This window comes from Cupressus sempervirens, chromosome 9 (assembly GCF_028749045.1).
Source record: "Cupressus sempervirens isolate cs-2001-9-10 chromosome 9, ASM2874904v1, whole genome shotgun sequence".
Taxonomy (NCBI): Eukaryota; Viridiplantae; Streptophyta; class Pinopsida; order Cupressales; family Cupressaceae; genus Cupressus; species Cupressus sempervirens.
The window spans coordinates 6,185,270-6,196,324 of NC_143126.1; the positions used below are offsets into that span (position 1 = coordinate 6,185,270).

The 11,055-nt window shown below is 35.8% G+C and overlaps 1 protein-coding gene across 2 annotated transcripts; it reads right to left on the bottom strand.

Annotated features, from left to right (window-relative positions):
• Window positions 1-4,803: 4,803 nt before the first annotated feature.
• LOC149537344 (putative indole-3-acetic acid-amido synthetase GH3.6) lies at window positions 4,804-9,819 on the bottom strand. 2 transcript variants are annotated; one of them, XM_089802861.1, is made up of 5 exons: window positions 9,443-9,819; window positions 9,082-9,348; window positions 8,670-8,777; window positions 6,927-7,714; window positions 4,804-5,452 (listed from the first exon to the last, which is right to left on the bottom strand). In XM_089802861.1, the coding sequence occupies exons 1-5, from the start codon at window positions 9,484-9,486 to the stop codon at window positions 4,917-4,919; spliced, it is 1,743 nt and encodes a 580-aa protein (XP_089658987.1). In that variant the 5' UTR covers window positions 9,487-9,819; the 3' UTR covers window positions 4,804-4,916. The 2 variants fall into 2 exon arrangements, with proteins under 2 accessions (XP_089658987.1, XP_089658986.1); XM_089802860.1 differs by having other exon boundaries at window positions 9,082-9,816.
• Window positions 9,820-11,055: the final 1,236 nt, after the last annotated feature.

An 11,055-nucleotide genomic window follows, 5' to 3' on the forward strand; every position in this document is an offset into this window, starting at 1 on the left:
CCATTCGCACGAAGACGCAACAAAACAACGCCGTTTTCTTGCCCTACTCGAATTAGAAAAAAGGGTTACTGCTCGTTATTTTGTAGCCGCCATTGAAGCCCTAACCTGAGGCGCACTTGAGTCCTAACTCACGCTGACGTTTAGCACTAAATCTAACCGCAGACAAACCTGAGTCGAGCCGGCCTTCTCACAATAGTCGTTGGTGCGGTCCACCTAAGTGTGTCGCTCTGTCCTAGAGAGGTTTCTTTTCGTTTTTATATAGGTAAATTAATTCACATTTTAAACTATTATTTCATTTCATGGTTGCACTTTAGGACTTATAGACATTTTTTCTATATATATCTCATTAATTGATGATGAAGGTATCTGAAATTGTGATATTGCATCAACACTTGAGGGTGTACCCCATCTATCTCGTGAGAGGATGCGGTGTTGATGGTTCAGAAAGAGGCATCCCCCTCAACACTTCAACAAGGGTATGCTAGTATACCCTATCCCTAACCCTCAACAAGGGTGTCAGTATAGGGCTATCAAGATTTAACTTGTAGTTTTTTAGTCAAACTCATAGACCCATATTTCATGAGTAGTGATTCAACATGAATCCATCTCTTATGAGAATAAATGGAACACTTAGCACTCGCTGGATCTAGGTGATGCTCACAGAGGTGAAGAATTGGGACTTCGTGGTACGTCACCCATCCCAATACTATTCCAACTTAAGCGCACTTAACTATGGAGTTTCCTCCATGGTTAAACTCACTCTACTTGCAACCTCATTTGCAAAACCTTCACCAAGTGTTGCAAAAGCTTTGGGTTTAACTGTGGAGGAATCTCCGTAGTTAAGCGCGCTCAGGCTGGAGTAGTACTGGGATGGGTGACCTCCCGGGAAGTCCCGGTGCTTCACCCCTGTGAGCATCACCTAGATCCAATGAGTGCTAAGTGTTCCATTTATTGTCATGAGAGATGGATTCATGTTGAATCACTACTCATGAAACATGGGTCATCGAGTTTGACTCAAAATCACACAGTTAAATCCTGATATTCACATCACAATTTGACTAGCTGTGGAAATCATCTCCTACTTATCAATTGATGAGCTTAAGGGGCTTTCTAATGAATGGTTCATAAGGCACAACACTTGGTGAAGGTTTTGCAAATGGGGTTGCAAGCTTTGGGTTTAACTGTGGAGGAATCTCCGTAGTTAAGCGCGCTCAGGCTGGAGTAGTACTGGGATGGGTGACCTCCCGGGAAGTCCCGGTGCTTCACCCCTGTGAGCATCACCTAGATCCAATGAGTGCTAAGTGTTCCATTTATTGTCATGAGAGATGGATTCATGTTGAATCACTACTCATGAAACATGGGTCATCGAGTTTGACTCAAAATCACACAGTTAAATCCTGATATTCACATCACAATTTGACTAGCTGTGGAAATCATCTCCTACTTATCAATTGATGAGCTTAAGGGGCTTTCTAATGAATGGTTCATAAGGCACAACACTTGGTGAAGGTTTTGCAAATGGGGTTGCAAGCTTTGGGTTTAACTGTGGAGGAATCTCCGTAGTTAAGCGCGCTCAGGCTGGAGTAGTACTGGGATGGGTGACCTCCCGGGAAGTCCCGGTGCTTCACCCCTGTGAGCATCACCTAGATCCAATGAGTGCTAAGTGTTCCATTTATTGTCATGAGAGATGGATTCATGTTGAATCACTACTCATGAAACATGGGTCATCGAGTTTGACTCAAAATCACACAGTTAAATCCTGATATTCACATCACAATTTGACTAGCTGTGGAAATCATCTCCTACTTATCAAGTGTTGTACCTTCTGAACCATTCATTAGAAAGCCCCTTAAGCTCATCAATTAGTAAGTAGGAGATATTGAATTTGGTTTTTTTATTATCTATTCATATGTGAAATTTTAATTTATGTCTAATGTTATATATTAAAGTTATAAAATATTTATTTTGTATGCTTTATCAATATTATGCCATGTATATTTAAAATTTCTCTATACTTCCTATTTTTTAATAAATGTTCCCTATAATCCCTTAAGAATTGTTCCTAAATCATATATATACCGACCCTCTAGATCATTCTTGTACTCGTCGATAAAAAGATTATAAATTTCTTATTGTTAGTGTAGTTAAATATTTACTAGTTACATTTTATTTAATTTTATCTAGGATAATGCATACATAATAGTGTAGGAGGGTGATAGCAATTATGACATTCCGGTTTATGTGTTGTATCCACCTTTAGGGCATGTTTGGTTGTTGGGATATGATTGAAGTATTGGAATTGCAATTTAAAATTCTAGAGTTTTGGAACTAGAAATTTAGATTCTGATTTTTAAAATTTAGTTTAAGACCGTTTGGTTCAAACCCAAAAATATGAAATTTTATACAATTCATATGAGTTGTCTCTGTTCCCGTATCTATGTGTACCTTGCAAGAAATCTCCCAAAAATAATGTATAATCAATAATACACTTTGACAGACGTTCATAACTTTTTTCAACTTTTTCGATCTGTGCAAGTAGAGAAAATTTAAGCAGCGGTTATGGAAATTGGCTTTATGTCTGTCAATTGCATTGACCTGAATATAATTAATAAACCAATTTTCCACATATCAAGCCATCCTTTCACACAAAATGACATCTTTAATGCATTTTATCAAATAGTTTAAATGTTTTGTTTGTGCGTCCCCATCTTACATGCATAACTACCACAACTTTAGGAACTATAACATCTAAAAACTCCCAATGCTTCGATGGGTGCTATTGTTAAGGCTTTCTTCTTTTTTTTCGCAGAAGGGTAGGGCACTGGAAAATGTTGATCTGTTTGGGTTTACATGCAAATTGGATCTATTTGAACATTTCAATAGGCGCTTCACCAGATCCATTTTGTGCAGATCTAGAAATCATTGCATCATCATGTTATATGCCTCAAGAGTCTTTCCTGAATAGTATCGCTCTGGATGGTCGTCTTTCATGGAGATTGAAGACTTGCAAACTCTAAATAGATAATTTTCGTGTTCAAATTATGTAAAATAGACCTCAAAAGTTTTTCATTTCAATTCATATGTAATCCAATTTTTTCGCAAACTAGAATTAAAATAAAAATTGCAACAATTCCAACTAATTAGATGGCAGACCAAATCCTATATTTGAGGGTAAATGGTGATACCAAATTCTAACTTTTCCAATTTCAATTCTGATTTTGTGCACCCAAACAACAGATTAGAAATTTTTAGGAACTACATATGTTGAATCTTGTCTATATCTTATCTTTGGTGGAGGTGATTTCACCCGTGTGAGTGTGATTGCTTCTCTCATCCTTATCCTAGTCTTGTATTGTCCTTCCTATATAAGTAAATACATTTACACTGTAAATCAATTCATTAGTTATGGAAGTGCAATCAAGTTGATCATTATCATATTGCATTCTTGACAAGAATACATCATATTATTTCTCTCTTTTGTGTTATTTATTGGCCTTTAGATCTTGGATTGTTGTCATTGACAAATTCTTACAAGGTCAACTATAGGCCCTACAAGTTGCTCCTCACAAAAATTCATTTAAAATTTTTAATTTTTGAAAAAAAAAAGGGTGGTTTTATCATATGCTTCTAAAACTTGATTGTGTGATTTTGTTAAGTAATGTTTCGGGTTACACCAAGTTAACCATCATCTAGACATAAGAGAGCTCAAGGACACCTAGTGAACTTTCTTCTCCTTGAGCTCTCTCGTGTCCTGATGATGGTTCATTGGGTGTGACTTGAAATGTTTTTAAAAAAATTGTGCAAAATCAAGTCCTAGAAGTATAAGATCTAATTATGGATTGTGGAGACCTACTAGCACTTAAATAAATATTTTGTCTTCTCTAATAGATTTTTTTAATTTTAATTTTTTTTTAAAAAAACTTCTTTCTTTTATAATTTGTTTAGAATGCTTTTTTAATTTTAAAAAAAAAGTGCTTTTTCAATCAAATATTTTTTGTGATTGAGAGAATTGAGTGTTTTCATTGAGTTTTGGAAGAGACTTTTCTCTTGCATTGTTTTATCCCTTTCTCCACTTTACAAGAGATTGCATTGCCTTGCATATGTACATGGGTACCTAACTTTGCCTAGTAGTCGTGACCTTTCTTGCATAATGAGTTTAAGTGCATTCCCTTAAGTTGGACTTAAAGGGGGTGTTGGTGTAATTAAATATTCACTAGTTACATTTTACTTAACCTTGCTTAGGATAATGCATGTGTAGTAGTTTGCATCTACGCTTACGAATCTAGTATTGAAATGGTGTTTGTCAAAGAGTTCGAACTCATTTAATTGTAATACATGGTAATCCTCCTCTAAGATGAGGCTATGCAAAGAGACGCACAAAGATATAAGCTTGCCATCAAAAGACAAGAATGATTTGACATCATAGAAGGAATATAATGTGACAGTAGTGAGAATGTGAATGTTGGTATGGTAGGTTTAAAGGGTGACATTAGGTTGAAAATACCAATCATGACTAACATTATTTATGATTTTTATGATGTATTATTAGACTCCTTATCTTGTTCAATGTCATGGAGATAACATCACATTCCTAAGTGTCAAATCCTTAAATCAACATTAGACTTTCTAAAACATGTGTATAACTCAAGAGAGTTGTTCTTTCTAAAAGGCAATCTTCTTCAACAAATCAACATCATGATTCGTATGAAATGTTGCAAAAACAATAAGAAGGCGCATGATTTGTTATAGATTTAGACAATAAAACAAACAAATAATAACTAGATGCAGAGAAAATTTTACAGATTTAGACACTAAAATAAACAAATAATTGTATTGATTTAGAAACTTAGCAGCAGCCCCAATATGGCAGTGCTTCCTAAGGATCACTTCTATGACCTATGAATTTAGTCCCAAAATTAAGAGACCCTAATCAGAGTAGCCCTTCTCAAAACATTCAAAATATCAACATTTCTTATGATTCTAGGAGGCTTGTATTGACTAGCAGTTGCCCCCTTCTGCATTGCAACCTCCATGATTGCATCAAAGCTTCCCTCTCTAACAACGCGCAATTCACAAGGGTTCAAATTCTTATTTATTCTTTCCATCCTTATATATTCATGCTCATTCAAGCATTCATCAAAAAGCAAACAGTATATTTTGAACAATTTCATATATTGCTGAGGTTCCTCCAAACTTGGGCCATTTTTCAGCTCCCAAAACAGTTGAATTCGCTTTGGAGGAGATGAATAATCTGCATGGCATGCAAAATCCGCAATTTCCATTTGTGTTTCGTTCCAGAAAATTTGCCCAATCTTGTGCATTATATCCATCAGCTGTTTCTCATTCACAATGTCTGCAAAATTGCATACTTTACTGATGTATTCAACTTGAGGTGTATGCCCATAAAATCCCCTTATTCTCACAATGTCTCCAAGTCGGTAGCGGTAAAGTCCTGCACAAATATAAGACAGAGACCTGGTAAGATAGTTTTGACACATGATTGATGAAGAGCCCCTCGCTAAACCCCCAATCAAATGAATCATGAAACTAAAAACCTGTAAAATTACTATATATTGCCCTGTTTCTTACTTTGTATCATATGTTTAGTGGATTTTTTTTCTTTATTGGCAATTTATTTTTGGGTTGGTGGCTAGATCTACTTAGAACAAAGTATTTTTTCAGCCGTTGGAGGACTTGGGAATGTCTAGGGGACTTTAACTTTGATTTGTAGAACAAATTAATTTGACATATGAATTTTGCTAATTCATATATATTAAGGTTATATTATGTGTAAGTCTATGATTTATCTATGTTTTCATATGAATATTTTAAAGTTTTGCATATATTTTAATTTTCCCTATTATTTTAGAGACGTCCTCTTATTTCTCTTGGCCCAAATTGATTTTAGAATATGTTGAACATATCTTTTGCTGTTCTTTCTTTGCATTTAGTCATGTTATACCTGAGACTTGGACAAGGCGGAACTCAGCAATCTGTTTCCATGAAAACTTTTTCCCAAAACTTGACAACTATATAAATAAAAAGTTGTACCTTTTTCAATTTTACATTTGAATTGATTTTCTGAAATTTTGACAAATTTGGCTAGGGCAGAACTCAAGATTTCCAGTATTCTGATATTTACAAGTCTCGGCAGATTCATTATCTCAGAGTAAGACTAGCCAATAATTGCGGTCATGCTTACAGACCCTTCAGGCCTGATTCAGACTTGGATCTACGAGCCCTTGCCAAGCTGATCTCAAAACAGTGGTTTTGAGCCATTGATTTTGGATTTCTTGTTTCTTTGCTGTTTGTGTTTTGGACTGTAATTTACTTCCAAAGAATCCAGAACTCCAAAGCTTAAATCTAATATCAATGCTAGACCTATAGCTCAATACCAAAAGAAGAAATGTCTCAAATAATTTGATTTCCAGTCTCATATTTTATGTACTCTGAATTTTACTTATATGAGAAAAAATCTTATCTAATGGAATTGTTCTATATTTTCCCTAAAATTCAAAACTCGCTTTCCAAGTAAGAAGGAATTTTTCAGTTCTTAAGATGATCTTTATTCGCAAAACTCTACATTTTGATGGCTATGAAATCTTGGAGAAAGTTTCAAACAAAAGTACCGTTTCACATGTATTGGAGTCGAGAAAAATTGCAAAACAGTCCATTTTTATTTTAAGAGTTAATTCTGTCATTCGAGTTGATAGCCTTAGGAGTTAATCAGAGAACTCCCTTTCCAGATTTTAAAAGATCCTTATTTGCAAATTAGGGGGAATCAAAGTAAAAGGGAAAGCATTTAGAGTATCCTAGAGCTTCTGATCAAGTTTAAAAGCTAAAACAATGGAAGTTGGATGCACCAAATAGATTGACTAAAGATAGTATGTGACCCCAACTAAAGATAGTATGTGACCCCAACTTACCTCTATATGTAGTGACCACCACTTCATACATTTTCCCCACCTCCACATTGGACAAATCCACAGTGGCAATATCAGTATTGGGGACTCCATTGTCATTGACAAGAATGAACTCATAGTAAGCCACGGTTGGCACAATGGTGAAGAGTGTCTCCTGAGGCCGACGAATTCTATCCAAGTTGACTCCTACAGCGCATTCAGAAGCAAGGAAATCCCCACCCAACAAACTCACATCACCTGCATAGTAATTAATATGGGAATAATACTGTTCCATGCTTCCTGTCATAACACAGGACAAATATCTGGCATTTGGCCACAATCTCCCTACAATTCCTCTCCACTCACCTTTGGAACACTCCTTTTGAACTCTCTCTGCAATCTCAGGCTTTGCTCCACCTAGAACTTGGTCTTCAACAATTTTTCTCATTTCACTGTCAGTGACGACTGTTGGGCTTATATATCCATTTTTAATATCCTCACAGAGCTGCTGCCATTGGGATTCCAGGAGGTGAAATGCCTTTAGTAAGCCATATGCATAGGGGGCTTTGATGTTGTCAATGGCTTCTGCTACTCTGAGACCACAAAGAAGATGGCAATACATCTGCTGTTGGACGTCAGACCCCAGGAAAACTTGTGGAGGGCTGATATACATAGAAACCATGTTTTGGTTTTGCGAGTTTCGCAAACTATAGGCAGTTGCAGCCATAGCCTTAACACCGCCCTTGGTCTCCATCACCTTGCCGGCATACATAAAACTCAGAGATTTAGATCCATGTCTTGGAGGAAATATCCTGAAACACAAAAACATCACCTAGATTCAATGAGTGCTAAGTGTTCCATTTATTCTCATGGAGATGGGTTCATGTGAACCACTACTCATGAAACATGAGTCAATGAGTTTGACTCGAAAAACTAAGTAGTTAAATACTCATAGCAATATCATAACAAAAACATCGATCAATGAATTGGTCTTAATGAATATAGATATCATGCAGATTTCTTATTATCCTCTGTACAGTGTAGAACATTCTAAGTTGCTTCGAGTCCTGGAAACCCAAGCGAACCAAATCTCCAAAAAAATTGTGAAACTTAATTGCTTGATCAAATTTACTCTTTACAATGCTAATTTTTTTTCTAGCTAGTTGAGTATGAAAGCCTCTTTGGCTATGAACATTACTTAGACGCTACTGATTCCAATGCCTTTTTGCTGTGCAAATTTCTGAGTGTTTCTCTCTATGTTTCTTCCTCTGACAAAACAGAGGATTTTGCCTAGTTCTAGCTGAAATTAGGACTGAACAACACACACACACAAAAATCACAACAAATATGACAGACAGAAATGTGCACATGTTGGATGCATTGTACTCATAACGATCGGGACGGACTACATTTGGAATTTTTGAGTGATCATTATTTTACAAATTGGAGTTCCTTAAGTTGAAGTTTGACTCGTATACTATTTCCATGTTAGTAAACCTAATGCGATATTTTGATTCGATATTTTGCGGCCCCTTCTTGTATCTCTCTCTGTGTGTATATATATACAGACACATTTTTTTCAAATCTGCATAGTATTTAAAACCCAGAGAAGCTTTACCAACAATTTTTCAAAAACTAAAATCTCAGATTCTAATTTTTAGATTTGGTTGAACTTAGAGGTCATGAATGTGAGTACAGAGAGAACAAAAATATCAAAACTGAAATAAATTGCAAAATGATAAACTCGTGTGCAGTGGTTTATCTTACTTTCTGACAGATGCGGCGGCAATTTCGCGGACAAAATGACTGCCACGCCGCGACAGATCCGAATCAAAGTACGGTATTAGCTTTGGCTGCTGTGAAGTCGTCCCCGAGCTGATCACAGAGACGGAAAAACTAAATAAGCAATAGAAATGACACAACAAAAATTCTAGGGTATGAACATTCAAATTTCGAGAATAAGTAGAATACAATTCGTTGGAATGCCTAACTATTTATTAAATGGGGCAAAATATACTGATATTCAAAGGGGCCACAGTCTGCAATCCATTCCATTCATTTTCCTCTACTTTTACCCTCATAATCGAATGCCAAGTATGATCCCGAGCCTATTCCAAAATTAAATTTACAAAGTTCTTTACAAATGCTATTCTCTTAACGCCGAGAATTCTCAACATACCTGAAAAACATGCATAGAAGTGGATCTGGCGACAAAATTAGCGACTTTTCCCCATCTGCAATTCGTTGAATTTCATGTGTGTAATCGGAATAAGTGTTGAGAGGAATGCACTGTTTAAGGGATTCGATGTCTGTGCGAGCGTTGAGACCCTGTTTCAGCAGATATTCTACTCGCGAGTTGTGTTTGAGAATGGCTTCAAGGGTTTCCTCTTGCAGACGTGGGGCATTGTTGCAGTAGTACTCCAGCTTGCTCAACAATTCTTCATCCCTTACATCCATGGTTAACATTAATTTACAAATGGCCAGCAAGTCATTGTTAAGTATGAGAATCTGTGCGAGAAAGGTCAGAGAAAACCATTTACAGAGCATAGGCAAAAACCGCATTGAAAGATTCCGCTGCGCCCATGTTTTGTAAATTCTTCTAGTTTTCCGCACTCACAAATAATCCGATTACCGAGTTTCTATTCAGAGTAAAAACAAAAATTGAATTAAAGAAGCAAATTTTTCCCTCTTCCGGTTGCTTCTCGAACAAGGATATTCTTGCTTTAGAGCCACCTTCATTTGCCACTGTAAAACAAACCATTAAAATCTAAGATTAGAATCAATAGAGATGATCAAAAAAATTTCACTGGTTTCTCAAAGGGCATTAATATTTTGAAACAGATAGCAAATTTAGTGTTTAAATTATGGTCTGAAAAACTGAAATTTCTTAGCTTCCTAATTATATCGGTTATTACTGGTTAAATATGAAAGGGCATTAGAGAGCAACCTCCCTTTTGATATTTAGATATAGAAGCTACTTTGGGGAAGGAAGAAAATTGTGTTATAGAATAAATTTGACTTTTGATAAGTGGAAGGTAGTTTTGAGAGCAAGTCAAATTGTGATATCGTTGAGAGGATTCAAGTGTGTAGTTTTTGAGTCAAACTATTTATGTTTCTCTTGTGAGAATGAATGAAATGTTCAACACTCATTGCATCTAGGTGATGCTTGCAAATGTGAAGCATTGGACATCCCAGGAGTCACTCATCCTAATACTATACTAGCTCAAGTGCGATTAACCACATAGTTTCCTCCAAGGTTAAGTCCACTTTGCTTGCATTACCAAGCAACCAAGCAAAGTGGACTTAAATAGCAAACTCCATTTCATAATGATCTTTAGATATGAAAGTTATTATGTGGAAGGAAGAAAATTGTGGTATAGAATAAATTTGAATTTTGATACGTAGGAGGTATTTTTTAGAGCAAGTTGAATTGTCATATTATTATGAACATTGAAATGTGTAGTTTTTGAGTAAAATTAATTGACTCACATTTTATAAGTAGTGGTTCACAAGAACTTATCTCTCATGAGAAATGAATGAAATGCTTAGCACTCATTCACAGAGGTGAAGCATTGAACTTCTCTAGAGGTCATTCATCTTAGAACTATGCTAACTCAAATGTGTGTCTAACCACATAATTTCCTCCACGATTAAGTTTGTTTTGCTTGCATTACCTTTTGCAAAATTTTAAATTTGCGTTGTGCCTAAGGAACCATTCATTGTAATGCCTCTTAAGCTCATCAATTGATAAGTTAGAGATATATTTCATAACAAGTCAAATTGTGATATCTCTATCATAATTCAATTGTGTAATTTTTGAGTCACATTCATTGACCCATTGTCTATTATCACTTGAACATAATTTCGAGTTTCAACTTTTTCTATGGCTTGGAAAAACATGTTGGCAATAAATGGACCATCTTTCACTTTCCCTTCATAGACCATTTCTCTTAAAAACATTGCATCTCTCATGGACACAACAATAACATTGATCAATGGGCCAACCCCGTAGTTTTGGTTGCTTTTAATTCAAAAACAATAACATTGATCAAAGAGAAATTTCTTACATCTTTCCATCCATTAGATGCTATGGAAACACCTGTTTTGATCCATGAATTCTTGATGGGCTTCAAGATATCATCTACATGTTTCA

What these genes read in the sequence shown, in the direction of transcription:
- LOC149537344 (XM_089802860.1), bottom strand. Translation starts at nt 9,464, where the DNA reads ATGCGGTTTTTGCCTATGCTCTGTAAATGGTTTTCTCTGACCTTTCTC. An exon ending in CTTCTATGCATGTTTTTCAG is followed by an intron (nt 8,778 to 9,081) that starts GTATGTTGAGAA and finishes CTCTGTGATCAG; the next exon opens with CTCGGGGACGACTTCACAGC. An exon ending in GCCGCCGCATCTGTCAGAAA is followed by an intron (nt 7,715 to 8,669) that starts GTAAGATAAACC and finishes TTTGTGTTTCAG; the next exon opens with GATATTTCCTCCAAGACATG.